This window comes from Anguilla anguilla, chromosome 6 (assembly GCF_013347855.1).
Source record: "Anguilla anguilla isolate fAngAng1 chromosome 6, fAngAng1.pri, whole genome shotgun sequence".
Taxonomy (NCBI): domain Eukaryota; kingdom Metazoa; phylum Chordata; class Actinopteri; order Anguilliformes; family Anguillidae; genus Anguilla; species Anguilla anguilla.
The window spans coordinates 41,697,425-41,721,300 of NC_049206.1; the positions used below are offsets into that span (position 1 = coordinate 41,697,425).

General features: G+C 45.7%; 1 protein-coding gene across 4 annotated transcripts in view; it reads right to left on the reverse strand.

Moving 5' to 3' along the window:
- Window positions 1–23,876, reverse strand: part of LOC118229932 (disheveled-associated activator of morphogenesis 1-like) — a 63,572-nt gene that overhangs the window by 34,803 nt on the left and 4,893 nt on the right. For 3 of the 4 annotated variants that reach the window (XM_035422482.1, XM_035422481.1, XM_035422479.1), the window contains exon 2: window positions 48–283. In XM_035422482.1, the coding sequence (XP_035278373.1) occupies window positions 48–230 (183 nt within the window). In that variant the 5' untranslated portion in view covers window positions 231–283. Of the gene's footprint in view, window positions 1–47; window positions 284–12,273; window positions 12,648–23,876 lie in introns of those variants that run through there. The other variant, XM_035422480.1, reaches the window with a different exon arrangement.

Genomic DNA, 23,876 nt, shown 5'->3' on the forward strand with positions numbered 1-23,876 from the left:
AAAATGCCCGCGGTCCAAAATCCCATCCAATAAAGCTGTGGACGTACCACCAGCTCGGAGAACATGGCGTCCAGCTCGTCCTCGGTGGGTATGGGCAGGGAGGGCTCCAGGCACTGCAGGGCATAGTCGCTGTCCTGGCGCAAGCGGTAGGTGATCTCCGGGTGGTCGTTGCTGTGGAAACAGCAGAAGAAGAAGGAGACGCCCCGCGCACTGCGCTTGCGGGGGGCCATGGCTGCTGTCGGCCGGGCGTGGCCTCACGGGTCCTCGCGTCTGCTACGGATCCCTGCAGGAGGACAGAGAAAAGGGGGGGGGGGAGGGGTTAGGTGACTGCAACAAGGAGGCAGTCACCTCAGATAGATTCCAGATTGGACAATAAAACACTGTGAAACGTCTGCATTCAGTACTCACACATTCAACAGAATCTTATCTATGACAGGAAGAGATAAAGAGAGAGAGAAAGAGATAAAGAGTGAGGGGTGGCGAGAGAGAGAAAAGGAGAGGGTGAGAAAAAGAGAGAGAGAGAGAGAAAGGGGGAGGGGGGAAGAGGGGAGAGAGAGAGAGAGAGAGGGGGGAGGGGGGAAGAGGGGGGAGGGAGAGGGAGAGTTGATTTTCAAAGTGACCAAGTCTCTTTGCCTCCTATTTTTTTCTGTCCTGCCCCAGAATAGACCGCACGTGAGGGCGCGGAGTGGGTACTGAGGATAGATAGACATACAGTTAGGTAGGTCAGGTGTGGTACAATGAGAACAGACGAGATAAACCCGGAGTACCGGTGACCGAAAAACTGGGTCAGAACAGAACGAGAACAGACAGAACAGCCTGCCCTGCAGAACCAACCGACAAGGCAAACTACCGCTCACTTCAGTTTGACGTCAGATTGCTGTGTGCACTTGCATTGCTCAGCATCTACACAATAACCAGTTTAACAGTGTTTTGGGAGAAGCGCTGAGGTGTTGCGTGAAAAAGCTAAGTGAAGACAGAGGGGGGAAGGTAATGACGCAGTCCCCCGTGGCAGAGCTGGGGGTGCGGGGAACGCACATGCTCAGCAGGACTCACGCAACACAATAAAGCTGAAAAACCGATAAGGCAACTTCAACGCATGCAAAGATCATATGCAAAACCCAGAAAGGCTCTCTGGAACACCGGCGGCTTTAACTGAGCTTTGCTTATCGTTTCAGAGAGACACGGGGAAAAGGACACAGTTAGCCTACTTCCCTTCAGAGCGGCTTGGTTCCAAAAGGCCTCAGCCTGCCCATGATATGGACAAACCGAGATACAGAAGATTTCATGTCAGTCCCAACCCCCTGTTATTTCCTTGGTGGGCTGCTCTTATCCAGTAAGACTCCACACAGATTCATGGAATTCTGTGGCTTTCTGGTCAAAGCCAAGATGTGACATTATAACATTTTGCAGAAGCCCAAAGTCGATGAGCGGGCGGGGTCATCTGTCACGTTCGGTCTGTTGCCTGGTTTCGTGTGTCAGTTCTGCATCTCCCAGCGCTTTTTAATATTTAATGAGGGGGGAGTTCCTCATTCAGGGTGCTAACTCCTTTTACAAGGAGCACATACGAAGTACAGCCGATATTAAGGCAGGCAGCACACCAGCCCGCTATTTCTGCAGCTGAGCTAAGAGCCAATGATTGGGTTATGCTTGTGATTCATCGCGCTGGAGAGCCTACATTCAGGGTTTTGTTTTAGCTAGATAAGATGGCTCCGCGTTGCCTTTTAAGGTAGCGTATGATAAACGCCGTATTGTACAGAACTTGCTTTATCTGTATTCCGCGCAGGAAATGTGAACGCTTTAATGTTTTCCCCCGGATGAATAAACAACAAATGATGAATAATGACTTGCTGGGTCAGGAAACAGGGGGCCAGTGCGGTGTGATGCCAGCAGTCGGGCATTTGAGACAGGCTGTCGGCAGGACGGCCTACGTCACGCAGGCCATCGGAAGCGGCCACTTCCGTAAAAAATTAATGAGAAGCGTGGATCAGATGTCTACAGCGGCTACGTTCAGGCTTTGAGGCCTACACAATGGGTTCGGCACAGTGCTGGATATTACGCAAAGACCTGTGGTGTGCCAGGTCTGTGTGTAATAGGCCTCCCTAAAAAAACGCTGTACTGCGCGAATCACTGGAGCCAGAAAGCACCGGCTTTGAAAATTACTCTGCATTAGACGAAATGCAGGCCTGGTTAACAGACAGCAGCATCCATCAATGATTGTTCACTGAGAAGGACCCGAAAGACCATCTACTCCAGAGGAAATGTAACAATTCCGGAAACGTCCAACTTCCAATCTCCAAATTGTGCTGAAATCGGATGTGGACTGAAACAGGGTGACAAATCGTGTGTTAAATAGGTTAAAAAGTTAAACAGGGTGTCGATCTTAGCGCATATTATCAGAGACACAATTATCTATTAAATGAAACTATACTGCGTTAAGTTGTGCACAGAAGTAAGCAAGAGATCTGGAGTCAAAAGCATTCACACTCAGCGTATTTCAAAGTTATTTAAAGTAGATATTTACAAATTAAATTATTACAGTATTTACCCTATAGCCTGAATTTTGAATGGCTGAAACGTGTTTTCTTGCCAGCTGGTACCCAGTTCGAGATGTGTTCCGCAGGAGTGTTTTGCTGGAAGAAACCGCCACACCCGAGCTTTAGGCTCACCCCATACGGTCTCTCAAAGAGCCACGAGGGGGGGGGGGGGGGGGAAAAAAATCTCCAGCACGCGAACAGATAACATCCCAAACACAGAGAGGGCCGGAACGGGTGTGCGTGATAGGGGCCAAACAGCCACGATCTCCCCCCCCCCCTCTGAGACCGAGGTCGCGTCCCACAGCGATGCATGCTGGGTAAACACACTGGACCACTCGGCACCTTCGGTTCCCGCATAGTTGACATATTTGTGTTCAGGCTCAAACAGAACATCTGCCGAAAAAACAAAAACACAGGCACGTGCGGTCCGTGAAACTGGAGGGAGTCAAAAATTATTCATATTAGTCAGATGACCAAAGTTCCCTCTGTTGCTTCCAGGATTGTTCAAGGCAATACCTGTTGTGTAATTTGCTAGTGCTTTGACTATGGTTTGTTCGGTCCCAACATAACTATGAAAAGTAAGGACAAAAAATGACTCAAAGACACTTCAGGGTCTATGGTTGGGGACAGTTAGCATTTATCTTTCAGATAAAACAAATGAACAATCATCGCCCCATAGTTGCGTATTGGATACCAGCAAGCGGCTGTTTCAATCACACAGTATACACACAGTCCCGTTCCAAACCACATTTGACCTGTCCTGTTATGTTCAAAATGTCACCACAGCAATTAAAATGTGCACTTATCAAGAAATGACTACACAATGTAACTGCACTTGTGACTAATGACACACCTGTGCAATTTTGAGTGATTGACAGGGAACAGGCGAAAGCAAAGCCTGGGGCCACAGGTCACTGGTTCCCCCGACTGAAGGCCCATAGACTGGGTACCTGAATCCCCAAGAGACTAGGAAATTGGATATGAACCGCAAGGCAATAAGAGAACAGAAAAAAAATAAAAGCCAGAAGTTTTTATAGGAGGATGAAAGGGGAGTGGTGAGCAGATGAGTCTGACCTCCCTGGGGCAGCTGGGGTTGGTATGGTATGACTTTTTACATTTTCAACGCTACACTGCAGGAGCCAAGTCAAGCTTTTAACTCCGCCACCCCCCAGCCCCCCGCCCCACGAATGTCTGCCACTACTGTCTAGGAATTCCCAGCTGCCCCTTACCATCTTCACTGTCTCCACTCCACCATTTTGACCCCAAGGGACCCACTTTCTGCTCTTAAACCCTATAAACCATGAACTTTCAATAATGTAAAAGCCAACAAAACCATATTAACAATAAATTACTGAAAACCAGTGACCTTATCAGACATAATCTATACGATTTATGCTATTTGAATGGCCATACATAATCCATTCATCACCAGTTTATAAAAAAACACAGGTGCCCAGAATCAAACATCAGGTGGGAGGCATTTAGGCATACCCTAGCTGTCCCAGGCCTTCCAGGAATGTAGCCGTCTCATTGTAAATGCAGTTAAAGTGCAGCTAGCCAAGCTTAAGGACACTTCACTCCTATGACACCCACAGATGGCCTCTCTGTCCCTCCATAAATTTCCTCTCCTCAACAATATTTGAAAGCAACCAGACTTGGAGGAATAGAGCTGAGTTATATCCTACCAAGTATCCATCGGTTTCAGTGAACTGCCCAATCGAATTACTGAGGGAAGGATGCATCACATGCAGATTTATCCAATTCACGAAACACAGTCAGACGCTGCTCTCTTGCTGCAAGCTCACCTTCCAGGTCTGATTGCGGCTAACGTTGGCTGACCTTTACGACCGCGGCGGTGCTGTTTAAGCTGAGGGAGCGGTCAGAAATAAGCTGTACTGCAGTACCAAAAAAAAAAAAAAAAAAAAAACCATGAAAAAACATGCGCTCTCACACTTTTCCTTGACCTCCTTTTCGCTCCATCTCTCTCCCTCCTCTCTGTGCGCCAAACACAGTAATATGGCGTTATGCCTCATAGAGGTGCAATCGTTGGTTTCGCTTACAGTAGCAAACACAGTTCTAATTTATCACAGTCTTTTCCCCCACTGCAGCCTGCTCAGGATGGCGGCCAACCTCTGTGTGCGCATGTCGCTCTGAAGAAGAACAGTGTCGGAAAGGAGCAGACATTGCGTCCAACAATTTTTGTAACTTTCCAAAACCGATATTCTGAAGCCAGGTGTGCAACGGACAGGGTTTCAGGTGGTCTGCGAATGCTCTATTGGCGGTAATGAATACTTGCTGTTACAATTAATCCCAGCACTCTCTATGACAGAGAGCTTCTCAGCTCACTTTCGAGTTTAGTTACTTCTGAAAAGGTATAAACAACAAAAAACAAGAAACAAGATGTCTGAACCAGTTTGTTTGACGCATGCAACAGCCTTCTGGGAGCCTCTCTGGGGGAGATGTGTTGGACAGTGTCCAAGAGGTTTGACTGACGCTCTTACATTGTTTTGACCGTCTTCTTCAGTCAATGGTGTGGATGTAACAGCACTATGGCGGGGGGGGGGGGGGGGGGGGGGGCATGTCCAGGGGCCGCAGAGAGCCCGGGAGCCCACTGTGTCAGGGAACGACCAGCTGGGGAACGACCACTCTGCGGGTCGTGACCCCACATGCCATACACTGACCCGGTCACTGTTTGCTCTGACCCTGATACTCCTCATGCGTGACCACATTACATGAAATCACAAAAACACTTAGGTGGGTGGAAGATCTAGGTTATGTGGTTATTTTAATAACAATGGTTGGTCATATTATTTTATAATGAGCTTAAATAAAGTTTTAAATCATTTACACATACATTTTGCAGCCATTTCCCTAATAATATACAGGTACTTCAACACAGCAGGAAAAGACAAGGAAATTGCTCACAAGAAGGAATACTAACATTCAGGCCTATAGCACCCTAGCAACTATTCCACGTTTAACAGTCTACAATTTGCATACAGAGATGGTGTATGCCTTTGCCAAGACATACAACAATGTGCACTCCGATACCCCAATGGCCTACTTCGATACACGTTTTTACTCAGATGTGTAGGGTCAAGGGAACAAATTCCATTAACATAAATATACTTTTTATCAAACCTAGAGGAGTATATTTCTTTTTAGATTCTCATTGATCTAGCAGTGTGTCTTGGCATGAAATACAACTTCTACATTCCACTGGTCTGAACTAGCCAAGAAAAACATGCCTACCTACTGTAAAACATGTAAAGCACAGACCCAAGAGCGTAAAAGTCACTTTAGCACTGAGAAAACAATTCTGGTAGGTATTTCTCTTCTTTCTTTTTTTTAAACAGTGAATGAAATGGTCCAGCAAAAAGGCATATCAACCTCAAAGCAACTGGCTCAAATACTACCCAAAACTACCCGATACTGTATGGCACCGGCACGTGTTTCCACTTTGAGATGATGGGCTTAGAAAATACACAGACCTATTTATTTACTGATCAACACACATAAAACTACTTTTTAAGTCTTACTGAATACTTTAAGTGAACCTGTGCAGGCTTTTTGGGGCATATAAACATGCATTGAGCATGGCAGATCTTGCATAATGCAGTTAATGCGACGAAAAGTACTGGGAGCGAACAACACATTACTGCAATGGGGGGGGGGGGGGGTTTGGGGCTCCACCTTCTGGGCTGAAGGCCCCTCCTACTTCTTCTCCACCTTTAACAAGCAAACACAATCTGACCCTGATGACCTGCAAGAAAATGGTGGTGCACATCACACTAACTTCATTGGCGCTTTCACTCATTTTTAGTCTAAATGCACAAGGCAGCACTTCACATCGTGGCACTTCCCTTCGGAATCTGAAGACAAATGTGCGATTTAAATGCAATCACACCCCAGACGTGGTGAGCCAAGAGTGAGTAGTCGAGGGAGGTGATAGTTCGGGGCCCCCGTGGTCTGTTTGCCGTCCTGGAGTTGAACTTTCACCCCCAGGGTGAAGTCAGCGACGGGAGAGGAACCCTCATCACACGGATGAACTGCAGCCCCTTGGAAATCTGCAATATTTTCTTCACCTCCTTCTCCTCTCCGCTGTCGAATCCATTCCCAGGTCCGGGAAAACACGTGCTAAACCACGTGGACGTCTGGTCAAATCCTTTAATGCCGTGAAGTCCGGCTGGGAAAAGCTTGTTGACGTTATTTAGGAGAAACAATAAAAAATGGTTTCAATAAAAAGAGAGCTCACGGCAGTTTTATCCTCATTACTGTTAATCGTTGGGTGCCGGGGCCTTTGCAGAGGGAGCGAGCGACAGACTCAGACAAGAGAGCCAGACAGAGTGTGTGTGTGTGGGATTATTCAGGCTGTGGGAACGGCTTGTTCCACTCGAAGGTCCGTCCGACAGTCGCGTTCACCTGTGACTCAACCTCCTCCTCCACGCCCAGGGGTGAACAGGCCGGAGACTATCCCACGCCTCTAATCCCCTAACCGCCAAACACCACGGCGTCGATCCCCCCCCTCACCGTCCGACCCGTCCGCTCTTTCCCGCCGTCGGACTCGGACGGGCGTACGAGCGCGAGCTCCGCGGAGGACTGACCCGCCGGCGACCTTTCGCCCCGGGAAAGCGGGAGGAGGCCGCGGACGGGCGCTCACGTTTCGGGCTCACGTGGCGGAACAGAAGGGGTGACGCGCGCGCCCCTTCATCACTGCCGGCCGGTCTGACTCACCAGGGGGGGGTAAAAATGAGGGGGAGCTGAAGAGTTCGGTGGGGTGGGGTGGGGGTGGGGGTGGGGGTGGTTCACACATCAAAGGAGCCATAACATTTCCACACGCCCACCTCCCTTCCCTCTGCGTCACTCATCTTCCTCCTTCCCTGGCCCCGTCTCTCGTTTTTAAGACTTGTGAAATGCCGTTCCTTCCAACGAGGCCCTCCGTTAAGAGTCAACACGTCATCACAGTTCTGAGGAGATCCGAGAAGTTGCTCTGCACAATGAGTGGACAACTGTGCCAACTAACCAACCATTATGCCTAACTAATTAACTAACCCTTAACCCTAACTAACTAACCCTTAACCCTAACTAATTAACTAACACTTAACACCAACTAACTAACCCTTAACCCTAACTAATTAACTAACCCTTAACACTAACTAACTAACCATTAAGCCTAACTAATTAACTAAATAAATAGCCTAAATAACTACGCACTGAAACGCAAAACTTCATCAGTGGAGCTGCGCCCGTGTCCTGGGAAACCACAATGCAGTAAATGATAAAGTGGCTTAATGACTGCAGCCGGTTAATTACAATCTCCTGGGCTCTTAGTTCTAACAGAGCACACACCTCTCCACGATGTTAGTCATACAGCTGTGCCGTCGCTTCACAACCGGAGAGACAACGGCTGAACGCGTGGAGCGATTAAGAGTTTTAGCAACTCGCTTTTAATTGGGCGATGAACGGGTAAATGGAGGACGAAATTAGTCCAAAGCGAATTTTTCCGTTTGATACTACGAGTTCATTTTCCAAAGAGATAATTAATAATACATGGAAGATCTCACCAGGATTCAAAGTGAATGCAAAAACCCAAAAGAGTGTTGAAAGATTTACACAGCGCTGAATATGCTCTAAAATATTACCAAAATGTATGATGCCAGATGGGCTTCAATTAAGCTTGTTTTTATTATACCAAATAATTGACATTTGCAAGTCATTTGCAATAATCAACGGCACTTATGAATATGCCGAATGAGTACGCATAGTTATGAGTAACCTACGAGTAACATAAAACTTGAAACTCCATGCAACAACCTCCCATGCCCACAATAAGTTTATTTTTAATGCTTACAAAGATGAATGCTTTAATACATGTTTTGAAGGCTTTTTTTTTTTTTAAAGCTGAGTGTCATTGGTGCAGTGGAAGCCTCTCAGCTTTCATAAAGGCAAACTTCCTCCACAAATAATGCTGAGCGAGCTCCCAAAATGCTTCAAGATTCTTTCGGCAGTGCAGCATAAATATCGGAAAGCCACCCGAGGCAGAGAACCTACCCATTTTTCAGTTTTGATTTAACTTGTTTATCTGCCGTGACCTCAAAATTTCATTCTTAGCTTCCTGGAAAAAAAGAACTTTCGGTACCTGCAAAAAAACATCCCCGGGGAAACTCTGCAAGCACACGCCAAGTCAATGACCCGTGACTAAACGCTCGAGCGAAACATTTAACCTGAGCTTTTTACCGCGAAACAAAGCCCGGCGATCTTTCGGCTTTTTTGCGAAATAGGCTATCGAAGTCGTCGGGGCGTAGCTGTAGCCACGAATGCCCGTCGCAAAGATTCCAGTTTGAACCGGGAAACGCGTACCGCAGCAGTAAGGCCGCGGCCCGTGTCGGGGAGCCGGGTTTGGTGACCGGAACCGGCAAGATCCGCCGGCGGTACAGCCTACGCTCTCAAAACCGTGACAGTGTCCATGACACGCAATCAGGGTTTAAAAAAAACAAAAAAACATTTAACCGCCCACGTTCAAAGAACTCAGAAAACTTCAGAAAGTGTGACCCTGACTAAGGCGTTGGAGCGCTCCTTGAAGCACCATACCTGTCCCAGGTGCTCTTTTAAGTCCTGTCAGGTGATTAGTGAAGTAAGGCAGTTCCACTTTTTTTTACCAGTGGATAACGCTGTCAGGTCACTGCTCACACACCCAACAGCAAGGTTAGGATTAAGCAGTGACTATTGCTGGGCTGAAAGGAGAGTGTGGCCTTAGGCCTAATGAATTACACTGATGGTGTCCATTCATTAACGTAAAAACCAAGTAGCCTATTACTAAATGATGAATACCTACTGTGCTTTCCGCGTAAAACAGACCACGTGACCAAGAAACCAGCTCCAAATAATCTTCAGCGCTGTAACAGTGGGAGAGGGGATCCTGACACTGAGGGGTAGCTGACATGTAATAAAATTGTCGGGGGAGGATACCGGTATTTTTTCATAGGGGGAGGGGTGTATTCAGAGTAACAAAATGTTTGAAGATGAAACACAGCAAAACATAAAAGGACTTCCACTCTGCTCATATATTTCACAGGTTTTCCACAAGCTCCCCATATCAGCTCACCGGGAATGCCTGCACCAATGCACACAGCTGTCGGGCTCCAAAGTGCACATCGCTGAAATGCACTGATTGGCAGTTTTACTCGCACGTAATCAGAGCTTTAAATTCAGGTGAATCCATGCGTCTTTAAAGATTACACCCAGGAAAAGCATCGAGGTGGGCGTGCGTATAGGCTGTCTAACGTAATATAAATTAGCGTGGCTCTGCGCTCCCAGCCTGGCTGTGCTGCTCCCTTATTCTCAGCGGAGCATCTGCCAGCTTCCTGCACCACTTCGCCTGCAGCCTGAGAGACCACTAGCGTTTCGGCGCGGGGATGCTAATGCCTGCAAGCTTTAGGCTTCGTTGCGCTATGATATGGTAGCGGAGGGGCCTGACTGTACGCACTCCTTGAACGTCTCAGAGACATAGCCGGTAAAAAAACCCTTCCCTCTCGTTACCATGGAAACACCCGCTGGACGTAGGCTTGGGAAGTGTAGTTCTTGCTGCTGCTAGCGATGACGCCCAGGCACGCCACATGCCACTGAATCAGTCACTATTCCACTGCTCACCATTTCACTCGCTTGGCGTTTTTTGAAAAATGATTTCATTTTAATTATCATAAAAACGTGAGGTGCAGCCTACTTGACACCAGAAACCCTAGTCCCCAACCCTTTGTATACAGTGGTAGAAGGCCCAGCCCACTGCAAAAACACTGGCCCAAGAGGGAAAATGCTGATTGACCATCACACTTGCTAAAAGCAGACACCACCAGCCTCTGTATATCAGAGTAATCTCCTGACCCAAATACTGCTTGAGATTTCTGTAGGGTGGAATAAGATTCTTCGTGTGGAAACCACACCGATTTGAAATTTCTGATTGGAAAACATAGTAAATCTTAAATGAAAAATGGCCTCTGAGTAGCCCTGCATAGTGTTGGCTTTTTTCCAGAGCTGGGATGGGTCTCCTCCTTTTCTTCGTTGTGTGAGAAGGAGGGAACCATCTGCAGTAGTTTGAGCTAATGTTTGCATACGTCCACATACACATTTCTTGTCAATTAGATAATCTTACAGGTCTGTGTATTCTCCTGCTAGTGATGATCTGTGGATACAATCTTACATCAGTTTACAATACTACATTCCACCTGTTCACTGTTTACCCCTGCCATGCTGTCACTCTACCCCCAAACCCTTTAATGGCCCAAAGGCTCTCCGCCATACCCAAACTCACTCCCCAGAATGTTTGTCCCAGCACTGGGGAAGGGCTGTCAAGATGACCGTATTTGGGCAGACTGTCATTGGACCGTGGAGCTCCTGGTATGGTTATGGCCTACATTCATGCAGAGCGATGTGCAGAACCAGTGAGAAGGGGAGTGAGGAGAGGGGGTGCCACGGCTGATCCCAGATCAGTAGGCGGGTCATAGTCTCCTCTATCTGCACGTGAAGAAGATGACCCGAGGTCAGTTCCAACCGAGGTATGACTTCTGCTGTTCTGTTTCTCTCCCTGCTAGGTTTGCAGTCAGGCGAAGTCAGCAGAGACTGATCATTGAGTCCATTACTTTGGTCTCCATTACTTTATACTATAATAGATTACAATGCATTACATTATTCATCTACCAAACAACTGCATCGCAGAAAGCAGGGCACCTTGGTGCTCGAGAACAGCATGAAACATGATCACTTACCATCGCTAAGGGGCTTATTTTAAAAACCCGCAACAAATATGTCTGAAAACATTTCCTATCGAGAAAGAGATTTAGAGACAGAGAAAGAAAGTAGATTAGGGGGGAGTAGACAGAGGGAAAGAAAGAAAAGAGGAAAAACGAGGAGAGAGAGAGCGGTAACATAGGCTAGGTTTAACAGTGTCTCTCCACTGCACAGTTGTGCTGTCCCACCCCCAGAACAATCTGCACAAGCACAACAGTGTTTCTGGTTTTGGTACACAATTTGAACACAATTTGGTCCCACAGAAATAAAAATGAAAAACAAAAAGCGAATGTACTCCACGCTCATTGAGTCAATCGCATGTTATGAGTGTTGCTTCTCTCACTCTTCACAAACTACAGTGGAATGAAACCATGAATACATTTTGAAAGCCTGATAAAATCTCCTGCAAGTGAAGCCCTGTTATAGGCTATCGACAGTACTCATGCTCAAAAATAGCATATCAGTAGGGAGGTCAGCCACAGGCAGCGAGCGGTTCCCCACACATACATTTCTCCAGGTTACATTTTCCTAATGGTGAGACAGCCTTCCCTAATCAGACTCCGCTGCCAGAAAGCACCGGGGTAAGGAGATAATGCCCTGCAGATTGGCTCTCTCTCACTGGCCACGCGAAACGGTGGGGTGTCACACCCTCCACAAAGCACCCCCCCCAAAGCACATCAAGGCATATGGTAAACACGCACCCCGGGGAACAGGCACACACTCAGGGGTCACAGGTCAACCGAAGCCTGCCCCCCCGCAGGAATAAGATCAGTACATCTGGTCCTGCTGCCTGTGGAGCTCAAATGAGTCATTATTTTGGGACTAAGAATGTCACACAGGTCACAAAAATCCCTTTAAGATCTTTAAAATGAGATACCAGAAAAATATCTTTCAGAGGCGATGCTCTCGTATCTGTACGGCTGTACATGAAAATAAGCCCTTTGTGGGAACGTACCTTTCACGCCAAGGTGAGAGACTTGGTCATCCCGGACGACTCAAAATCCTCCTTTTCTAGAGCAGGAAGGACAGAGGAGCGATACAGCAGCCTGTGCGCAGAGGACGGACTAACGGAGCTCACATCTCCCCCGACCGTAATGAACCTGACCGGGTTTAAAAAAAAAATTAAATAAAATGTCTCCGTCTCGGTCCAGAGGCTCCAGCAGCGGTCAGCTTCAGGCCTGAGGTATCCTCTGTCTTTCAGCTCGTAGGAGAAGCCAGGCACGTGTGCGGACGGTTCTCCCCTCTCGGTGCCGGCAGACACTGAATTTCCCGACACAATAGGCCGCCGCAGAGCCGACTCTCAGCACGCCGCGGCTGCAGAGAAAGGGCTCAGATGTGACTGCCGTGAGGCAGTCCACTCCCTCCTGGCCCCGCCCCTTTTCAACACCCTGCACCTCATAGGACGTAACGGAGGGGAGACTCCACCCACTGCTCACTACTCCTTTTTTTTTTTTTCTGCTGGAGTGCCCGTCTGTTTGGAGCCTGTCAGGGGATGAGCGGAGGGGGGAAGAAAATAATAATCGAGCTGCCTTGGGACGAGTGTGTGTGTGTGTGCGTTTGTGTTTCTTTTTCTGATTCTCACTCACTGTGTCTCTGTCACTGTGTTTGTCATTTTTCTGTTTTTGCTGTGTCTCTGTCACTCTGTGTGCTTTTCTCATTTTTCTCTGCAATTCCCCCTTGCTGCATCGCTTGCTGTGTGTGTGTGTGTGTGTGTGTGTGTGTGCTGGTGTGCTTATGTGCTTGTGTGCTAGACCTGGGTCAAATACATATTTAAATGCTTTAACTCTTTATATTGTTGAAAAGCGATTTTCTTTTTGAAATTGTCAGTAATCTGCAGGAATTTCATGGAATTGTCTGTTTGCACTTACATTTGTTTGTTAAGTGCTTACATCCATGTCTATGTGGGCATACATGCTTGAATCTGTTTGTGTGCCTGTGATTGTGTGCATGTGTGTGTGCGTGTGTGTGTGTGTGTGTGTGTGTATATTTGTGTCGGTAGACTTCACTGAGCCCCCTGATGTGTTGGAAGGATACATCAATGTCAAGTTTGTGATGCAGAACGATACAGTGTTGACAGTGACGGCCTTGCAGAGATAAGCCTGGCGGAGCTGGAAAAATAGGGGCATCTCAGCTTCCCTTTCACAGAGCACTCAGAAGCCTCTCCTTGTAGTCTTATCTGTTTTCCAGTCCTTTGTTCTCCTCAGTAAAGCCAAACACAGCGACCGCTTAGCAGGGTTTTCAGAAGACAAAATGTGCAGCTTAAACGAGCAATTTGAGAGCTGAGTAACAGAGGGAAGAGCTGACCAGCTGTGACAGGACAGCTGATTCTTCTCTTCCTCCAGTGACTCCTTTTCCTAGTAAATTTCTTGTTAATGGTCAAAAAAAATAAACCCCACCAGAATGTAATCAGTTTTCACTTAAACTGTGAGTATGACTCGAAAGGACACCATGCACATATTCATTATGAAGTTTACAGGGGGAATTCAGGAGGGGGAGTGGTGTCAGGGAGGAGGGGCCAATAACTAAAGCAGACAGATGAAATTCCAATGGCAGCCTAGTAATCATATTCATGTCTGAAACGAGCTGCGCAGCAACTGAGAGCAAGCCCGTCCCCGTTTTAAACGGCAAGCATTCCGCTGCTGTTCGAGCCTCCGCTGGGCAGTGCCAGGAGTGCAAAACACAAATTCCCCAAACGCCGCACGCCTGTCGAAATCCTGCACCCGAGTGACAAGTGTCCCTCTTCCGATCGGCTGTTACCGGCCCGGTCCGGTCTGATCTGGTTTAATCCGGTCCAGTCTGGTCCATTACAGCAGAGGGGGGGTGTATTTAACGGTAGGGCCAGCTTCTCTCATGTGGAAGCGGCACACTTACACCTCCAAATCTGATAACCCCCCCTGCTGTGGGCGCCAGCCTGCCGTCACCCTGCCTTTACTTAAAGAGGCTGACACTTTTATCACCCACCAAACCCACAAATCCTCCTACGGGGGGCTTATTTGCTTTTTCTAACACAGGGTGCAGGGCAGTGCTCTCCCTGGTATTTGAACTGGCAACCTAAGAAAAAGATTAATTCCTTATGCCTCACGGTCTGTCACTGATTCAGTGATTCAAAAGAAGAGCCTCATCTAAAGGCAGGAGAATCAGGAAGTGAGGATCAAACTGCAGCATCCCAAGTGGGCCTCTGGCCCCTAGAAAAATACCAACTTCTCAGTCATAGGCAGCAGTGTAGTATAATGGGTAAGGAATTGGTTCGATTCCCAGGTAGGACACTGCCATAGTACTTAACCTGCATTGCATCAGTATAGGCTATATCCAGCTGTATAAATGGATGCAATGTAAATGGATACGATAAGAGCGTCTGCTAAATGCCCGTAATGTCATGTCATACGCAAGTGCAACTATTCAAATAGGCCACAGGTAGGCTAATCTCTTTGCCTTTCTCACTAGTTCCTTGCCTTGTAGGCCTAATTAGCGCTGTCAGTTCACATCCTAAACCTTCAAAGATGATGTCACTGAAGGCTGGTGATTTAGAAGACCCTCTATTTTACCAGGAGGGACTCCAGACTCTGTTCCAATTCCAAAGAAAAACCTGCTTCCCAGAATGAAACCTGCCTTTCCTTCCACGTGCGGTCAAATTCCAGGGTATTCTGAGAGAGTGGCAGCAGACATCCGCCATTCGAAAGCTGGGCCCTTTTCAGGGAAGGAAGGGTTTGTGATTGGGAGGAGCCATATCCACCCTCTTGGCTGCCCAGGTGTATATTCTTTACAGCAGCCAAGAGCAGGACAGACATTTATAGCATGTCCACCATTTTCCTGTGCTAAAACAGAATAGCATTGTAGTAAAAATTAGCCACTTTGTCCTTCTGCATAGAACATCACTGTCCTACAGCTCCTAATGGATAAACATGGCTTCATTCCCTTTCAGGAAATATCTAGCTTGGGCTTTACATTTACAACCTGCTGCCTAGATTCCCTTTCAATTGCTATTAGAAATGTAGATTATTCATTCATTCACTGAATCCGTCGATGAAGCTATACACACAGACACAACCACAGGAGCACACATACCCACATTTTGAATTTTCTAACTGTCTTTCCCCTTTTTTCATCAATTTAGCAATATTTGCCCCTGGGACACCGATACTAACACACCAGGAGTAGTGGAGAATGTAAAATAGTGCATGCAAGGCTGGGGCAGCTAGCCATCTGCCACTATCATCACCCTCTCCTGTTCGTAACAGAGCAGAGATTCTGGGTGGCTAGTGTTGGGTATAGCTGCCAGAACAGCATACAAGTCATAATGGAGAGAAGCTCTAAGATAGCTTGGCCTTTTTCATCATGAATGAATGGCATTACTTAGGAATGATTCATATCAGCTGGAACAGCACCTTCTATGCCTGTGCTACAGCATCAATGACCAATGAGACAAAATGACCTTATCAGGTGAAAAAAAAAATATCAAGAGGGAACGAACAGGCTAACTGAAACGCCACCCTACGTCTCCCCACTCAGTCAGGTTGTGAAATACGACCAGAAGTATGAAATATGATCTCCACACAAAACCAAAGCATGCAGTTATATCTATCCCCCTTATACAGGCAATAGGAACAATGTTAGTTGCTTTGTGTAATGTTTTCCACTTACATACATACTCACTAGGGCAAATATCAGAGTTAAATCACTGACAAGCAAGAATGGAAAACACCGTTCAAGAAACCAATACCATTTATTTAGGCCTATGTTTGTTCAAAGAACCTTTTATGATTTTATAACCCTACCCTTCTGTTGAGCCCTGCAATGGATTGATCAGCCCGATATAGACTGGTGTAACTGGAGACGTCTGTAGTGGGGTAGGGGTCAATTCTCCCTCAACTCCTTCAATTCAGGAAATTAATTGAAATTAATACCCTGAATTGAATGAATGGAAACAGAATTAACTCACCTCTCGGCCGGAGACAGACTGAGTGACATGAGCCTGTAACTGTAAAACTGAATCTCACAAAATGGCTGAAGACCCTCTTGCACATGTTGAGTATGTTTTTTTTAGGGTGTTTGAACTGATGCAGCACATGCTGATGAATTCCACAGCTTTAAAGAGGGAGTGGATCAAAATGTTGCAGCTGGTGGAAACGTGCTAGTGTGGGGGTCATAGAAATTTGAGGGTCAACATTTTTGGTGTCTGACCCCACCTCCCCCGCCTCTAGTCTCTTTTTATGAGAAAGTCTGTCAGTAGACCATTTCAAAACATGAATTACCAAAATTAAAACACAGATGAGAACTTCCTGTTGGAAGTGGCGGTAGCTGAGTAGGCTCAACCAATCATGTTTGCGTGGTGCGCAGGTAAACAGAACCCCTGGGAAACACAACATGGGTACTGATGGCGATACAGATTGTATCAACGAGAAATGGCTGAATTGCCTGAAAAAACACTAAAAACATGTCCATAATGGACAAAAGCAGGTTGATAAATAATCAGCACGATGACATCTTCTGGCCAGTGGTGCACTGGGAAATCCTCAGCTAGTAGCGAGCAAGCTGTGGGCCATGTTTACTTGGTCAAACTTTTGCCGTAACCTGTCAGCAGACGGGTGACTATGTTCCCGCTTTTCAAGTAAATATCAGAATACAAGGCGTTACAATGGTTTGAAACTGTGAATACAATGTATGCTGCTAGTTTGTGAAATAATCCTGTTGACAAGTTTGTCTGTAATCTCCATGGCATTCTCATTCAAAGAGTTGAATCAGACTATAAACATAGCAGGAACTTCCGGAAAGGAAGCTCCTTGGGTGGATATGGTATGCCTTCATCCGCTGGGGTACTTCCGATCCACGGGACACCCCCAAAGGCTAATTCATAATTCTGATTTACCAGAAGGGTTCTGAGATTGCTTTAACTTTTACCCGTGTAAAGCCAATGTAAAAATTAGGTTCTCGCTTTTCTCTCACCAGCGGAAGGTCAAAAAAGCAGGGAAGAAGATCAGCTAACAGCTGATAAACTCATGATAAAAACCTGACTGGCAGGAACGGTCACAAATCGACTGCGAGAATGAACTGTACTGACAAGAAAACCCATCCTCATTCACCTCTTCGCCACACTGGATAAAGCTCCCTTTGTGCGAAAAAGACTTGAAGCGGGGTCCTTTTCGGACTTCCTGCAAACATTGGGAGGACCCCTTTCGACGGCCAAAGTGTCCTTCTGTCCAGCACAGTAACAATGAATTCCTTGTTTGGACTAATCTTTTCAAGGAGGAAGCCCACAAGCTCCTAAAATAGAAAGTGACAAAACTAGGAAGGGTGAAATTATTCCTGGCTTGACACTCCAATAATGATTTGGCGGTAATGGCGTCTGCTCCAGGCCCTGTAGGATGAGTTTGGTAGGGTGCGGATTTCACATAAGCATTTACATTTAGCGCTGCTCTCCAATGAGCTTGGCGACTTGGCAAGATACAGCTCTACGTCGCCTTCAGTGGATACCCAAGTTGCTCATCCATGATTGGGGGAATAATGACTCCCTCCCAATCTATCATAAACCTAAGCTATAGCCTACTGTAACCATTCCCTCTTACTGACCAGTCCCAAAAATATTCACGGCTCTACTTAATGCATTCTTCTCTCATACTCCTTTTCTCTCTTTCTGTATCTCTCTCATACTAACTTTTTCAGAATAATGGAAGACAGCTAGTGAGTGGTAGCTGAGGGTACTCTACTCAAATAGATACGATAAAGAAAGTAAATCTATCTTTGATTCAGCAATCAGGACTGTTGAATACCAAAACTGTCAAAAGACTAAGGCTCTCCAAAAGAAAAGTCAATCAGGGAGTTATTGGATGACTGTGAAGCTTATCACAGGTCCCACAGGAAGAGTAAATTATTTTTATTTTGCTAAGCTAGGATAGTCAAAACTTTTTGTCTCACAAGGAGGCAGAAGAATCCCTAGAACTGAACCAAAGAAGGAATAGGCTATGTGTATATATGCCATTTCTTGAATGTGTATATATGCCGTTTGAAAATGCATGATCTCCTACGTTCATAGTTCCTTCTTGCGTATACTCAAAACCCACAAATAGACCTGACCAGCCAGAGGGCGCGGGCTAGAGACAGAGAGAGAGAGAGAGAAGAGTGTCAATCACACTACCTGGCTCTTTATAGAAGCCAGTTCTTATAAAAAGAACAGAGAGTGGGACAGAGTTAAAACATCTTTGAGTGTGTTCACTAAAGTTCACAATTCCTGGTGACAACTGTACTCCCACATCCCCAACCCCCAGCACCTCCCATAGCAGCCCCAATATGATATGACAGGAAAAACAAGAGGCTATGCATTAATAGATTAATCAGTGACGGTTGTATCATAATAGCTGTGATTTTAAAACATTAGCACAGAATGTCAGTAACACAATTGGGTATTGGCCATCAATTTCAGCACGGTTCTGTGAGTTGGTCCACAACCAAGAATCAATTTCTACTCTATCACCATGGAAAGATAGCTAGACAGAAATGTAGCCGGGGAGAAGCAATTGCACGTAACAATGACAGTTGTGCATGGAAATGGGAGGGGAGGGAAAAAACAAACAAACAAACAAACAAAAAAAAAAAAAACACTATGATGGAATTATATATAAACACAACCTGAACCTGGTCAAAATCACTGGTGTTGAAACCCACTGTGGCAAGAACATCTATTGCTAAATTGTCAACCGTTGAATTTTGAAAAGCTTCCCTCCGAAGACAAACGGCTCCCTTAGCAGTCATGGTCATGGCTCAATTAGACAGACGCCCCCTCCCCCATTTGTACTGCTGGGTGTGGACACACTGGGGATCGCTCTCCCCCATCAGCAGGGGGTGCTTTCTAGGGCACTAATTTGTGCATGCTCTCCCCTCATTCTTATGCAAATCTAGGTAATGGATCTCCTCTGGAGTGCACAGAAGGCACAGCCCTGCCCATAGAAAATAATAAAAAGATAATAAGATATTTTACATTTTGTTTGCACACAATGGGTGGGGCTCACCAAGGCGTGAATAAATGACTGAGACAGAAAAAGCTTTAGAGTTTACTTTCACCTTCTGTAGATGACCATGGACAGCCTATAAAAATGATGCACATCAGATTCACACAAGCAATATCCACTGTACTATTTGCACCTAGGGATTTCAGCTTTCCTCTTCCGTAATATTTGTGCATTTACTCTAATCACCCCAGCTGCAAATATTAAATGCATTTTCCCAATCCCTTTAAAAGTGCTGCTTGTTTGTTGTTAAGTGGCACAGCAAATTAAAATGTTTTTAAATGTATTTATAACATGTTCAATGCAATATCTGTAATCTGAAAAGCTGAATACTTCACTGGAGGGGAAATGTACCCCTTTAACCTTGATCTCTCAGATCTTTCTGATATTTGACACTCATAATGTAACTTTGGAGCACTGACCTTTGGTATGTAGGGAGAAAACAAAACCATCATTAAGAAAATTAGGGACAAGGTGTCCATTATCACTTCACTTTTGGCCAAACCCACCTCTTCTTTCAAGACCTATAGCAGAGTACAAGGCCTACACTATAGTACTATAGTACCTACGGTACAAAAAATCATACTCAGAAAATTGGCATAGGACATTGGACTTAATAGAATAACTCGAATATTCTCGAAAGTAGAGGTGGGTAGGACAAAAATAATTAGTTCAATTAGACACTTTGTCCCTAATTTTCTTACATTTTTCCCCCCGAAGAAATAGGCTATAGGCTACCAATTGCTGTTGCTCAAAGGTTATATTATGGTAAAAAGGGTCCATTTTCCAAGGTAAAAAGGGTCAATTTTCCCCAGAATTATTATTGAGCATTCAATTTAGCTTGTATTCATGTACTCACATATGACTCTCTCAGATTCTTGTTTGTACAGCAGCAAGAGAACCAGAAAATGCAAACAAACTGTACAGAAGAAAGCTTGCTCCTGGTTCACTGTCAAAATCCAGAAATGTTCTAACTGGCCCAAATGTCATTTTGTGGGTCACCTAGTTTTGAATCTAATTTTATTGTGACTACTCAAAAACAGAACACAATGGTCGCTAGAGATATCTTCAAGCCCAAATCCTGTACAGGATATCGTCACATCATGCCACATGCTACTGGAGCTCAGGGACTAAGATCAAAGCAGACCAAAGTGAATTTATGCATCAAAATGAAACCCTTGAGTTGATCAAAACAACAAAGTAATTTTAAAAAAAAACAGGTTCAGTTTCTGAATTGGTGTAAAGTGAGTAAACTGATTTAATTGCAGAAGACAACAACAATGTCAGTATCAGTAATGTGAACCCTTGTGGCCTAACCACTACTCAATACATTCAACCTCTGCCCTGAATTGAGCAAAGTAGCCTATACAAAAGAATGTAACTCAGCTGGGAAAAAGCTCATTGCTGACACAAAACTATCTTGATTTAGTCTACTGAGCAGAACACAGGTTATGTCTGCATTTCAAAAAGTGAAGTTCTCAAAACAGGGAAGGGGTATCAGAGGTTAACCTCGAGGAGAGCTGGAAACAAAATAATCAAACAGCAAGATGTAACACACAACACAAAACACAGCTCGAGTGTCTTAAACAAACTGGCCAAGCTGTCAAAGTTCATATGTTTTCAGTGGGGTTCCCTTATAGTAGTTTAAGTTAACCATCTAGTTGAGCTGCAAAGATTAGAGGTTGGACTTAGAAAAGACACAGCAGTATTCAGTAACTGCACCATAATACTGTGGTAAAATAATAGCAACAACTGGGAGTATTTTGGTTACAGAAATTCAGCAAATTCTCTCTCCACAACCGAGATGACTATAATACTGTTAGCCTATTCAGCTAACAAAGTAAGATAGTTAACTAGTATAACAGAACAACCATTTTTGTTCACATTTGTTCATGTTAGCTCAAGAGAAGCCATGGAGATGAATTACATTACATTAGGCTACATTACAGGCATTTAGCAGACACTCTTATCCAGAGCGACTTACATAACTTTTTTCATTCCAGTTAGGCTACATTTCAGCATAATTCCTTGCCATAAAAGACTGTTTGTTTGGAATTGCAATGTTTTTTGTATGCTACAGCACAGGATAAGAGATAAACCAGCATAAAGAGATAAGACATAAAATGGCAAAAGTAGGCCCAGACCAACTTAAACATTTATCAAACAGGTCCCAGACTGACCGATGATGAAAACTGTAGCTATTTAGAGATCATCTCCAAAATTTTAATTCCAGCAAAGGCTCGCTAGAAAGCAAACACAGGAGGTTCTTATCTTATCCCATCAGGCACATAAACAAGCAAAGTCAAGTTAGCCTAAATCCCTTGAAATATGCTTTGCTCGAATCCTTGTTGCATCATGCAAGCAGCCATAGACGCCACTGTGTACAGGCTCACAAGAGGCAAGAGCTTATCACCATTAAAGCTTGCATTCACTTAAAACCCAAGAGTATCCTCCAGCCACGATAGTTCTCACAGCACTCAACAGGCACGCGCCCTGTCCAAAGCCAAATTAAAAGCTTATTTAGAGCTAAAGGCAGCTTTAATTGGGTCTTATCTGGGTCTCCACCGCCGTGTGCTCTCCTTAAGACCGTGAGTGGGCTAATCCACTTACTTAAAAACACATTTAAGCTTCATGGGTAACAAAACTTTAAAGGGACCCAGGGACCACCATTTCAAATGCCGTGAAAAACTCAAATCCCGCCGGGTTTCTCCACGCCGCTCCTCAGTTTGCGGTTTCGCAGCAAGGGTGTTTGGGGTCAATTCCACAGACGACGGGGAGTTACGAGCGCTCAGGCCCCCAGATGTTAACCATAGCCTCCCTCAAAGGAGCATTAAATATCTCGAGCTCGTATTTAAGCCAGTAAAATTTGCAAAATAAAGATGAAAAACTGCACTCTTTCTAGGGTTGTTTCCCTCAAGATTGCCCAAGGGCAATCGCATGTACCCTGGAGAATTTGGCCAGTTACAAGATTTTCAATTTATCCATTCACGCTGGTAACAACACAGTCCCCCGTGGCTAAAGTTAAACCTTTACTGGCGACAGAACTTTCACCTCTGGCCCACAACATGTAGGCTACATAGGACTGTGGAACAAACACGCTTTGGGAGAGGGTGCTCAGTGGCAGCACTCCGAAATCTGTATGTAGCAAACTAATCTCAAGTAGGCAAACCACAGAACCACAGAAGCAGACAGGAATGGACCTTCACTGCGGTATCCGGACTCAGGTGGTGACCGGGAGCACTGCAAAGAACCTGAACGTTTCAGTCCAGGCTTGACAAACTGTGGTCACCACTGACTCGGAAACCAAACCCATCATCCCCAAGAACAAAAACACAACGCAGACTTTCTTGCCTTGCTCTGTAGTCAATCTAAATGCATGCAAACCGGCATGATGGGGAAACGTGTACTCGGCTACACCAACAAATCAAGAGCACAGCTGCATTATCTGCAAAGCTGCCACTAGTAAATGTTTCCATCTTGCAGCAGCTCACAGCTTACACAGTGACGTAGCCTATGTGATTTTTCTTTCTCCTGTCGGCTGCTCTGTCATCCAGATTGCCACATTACCACAGCACTCCTAAAAAACTAGAGTCACATCTCCACATGACAGCGCTAAAGTGCTACCAAACTGTTAAGAAGCTTGCAGCTGGCCAGCATGAATCTCGTACTTAAACTGCATGAAGAGCTCATTCACTGAGGGTTTCTGCCCAGGATATATTACGATTAAGGGGCTTGGCCACCGGGTCACCTGACACTGCCACCAGGCCTCTGTAATTCACCCATTTCGGCTCTGAGACGACTGCAAAAAATATGGGAGTGGGGGATCCGGGGGGGGTCTCCAATCTCTCAAGCCATTCCGAAGGTGGTGACAGGCAGTTTTCCTTGGTTTGTCGTGGCCCCGCGCTTACACTTATTTAATTATCTGAAGACCGGAAGCGGAGGAGGCATCTCTCTTGCCGGCACCCCTTGCCCCAGTTTGACAAGGAGCCCAGCGGCTGATAAGCAACACGCCCCCCACCCAGCACGCGGCTCATCGCACGGGGCACAACTCTGAGCGGAGAGAAGGCGAAGCGGAGAGAAAACAAGGTCGCGCACACAACGGCCTGGAGAGCCGCACTGCCCTCTGGTCCCCGGTAGACTCAATAAGCAACATTCAAAATCTTCCAGGGAAAGAACCTCCCCAGACGCAGGCTTTAAATTAGTTCAGGTTAAAATAAGATTAATTTGGAGCAGGAAATTGTACATTGGCAGGTTTCGAGCGGCTTAAAAATGCACCTCGGAGGATTTTTAAACCAACGGCATTAGCATATGCTGCCCACAGATGCCAGTCTTGTACGAAAGACAAAAAATAAGCTTGTTACGTAAAACCGTTTCTGTTCCTAATCCTGGCTAAATATTAGTTTACCCAAAAAAGCCAGGGAATTCCAGGTAATTCAGGGGTTACTGAAAGGATATATGAATGAAGCATTCCACTGTGTGCAAACCAACTTCCCTCCTGCGTTAAAGGAGTCTCGGGTTCCACGGCCAACATACTTGGCTAAAAAAATAATAAAAATGT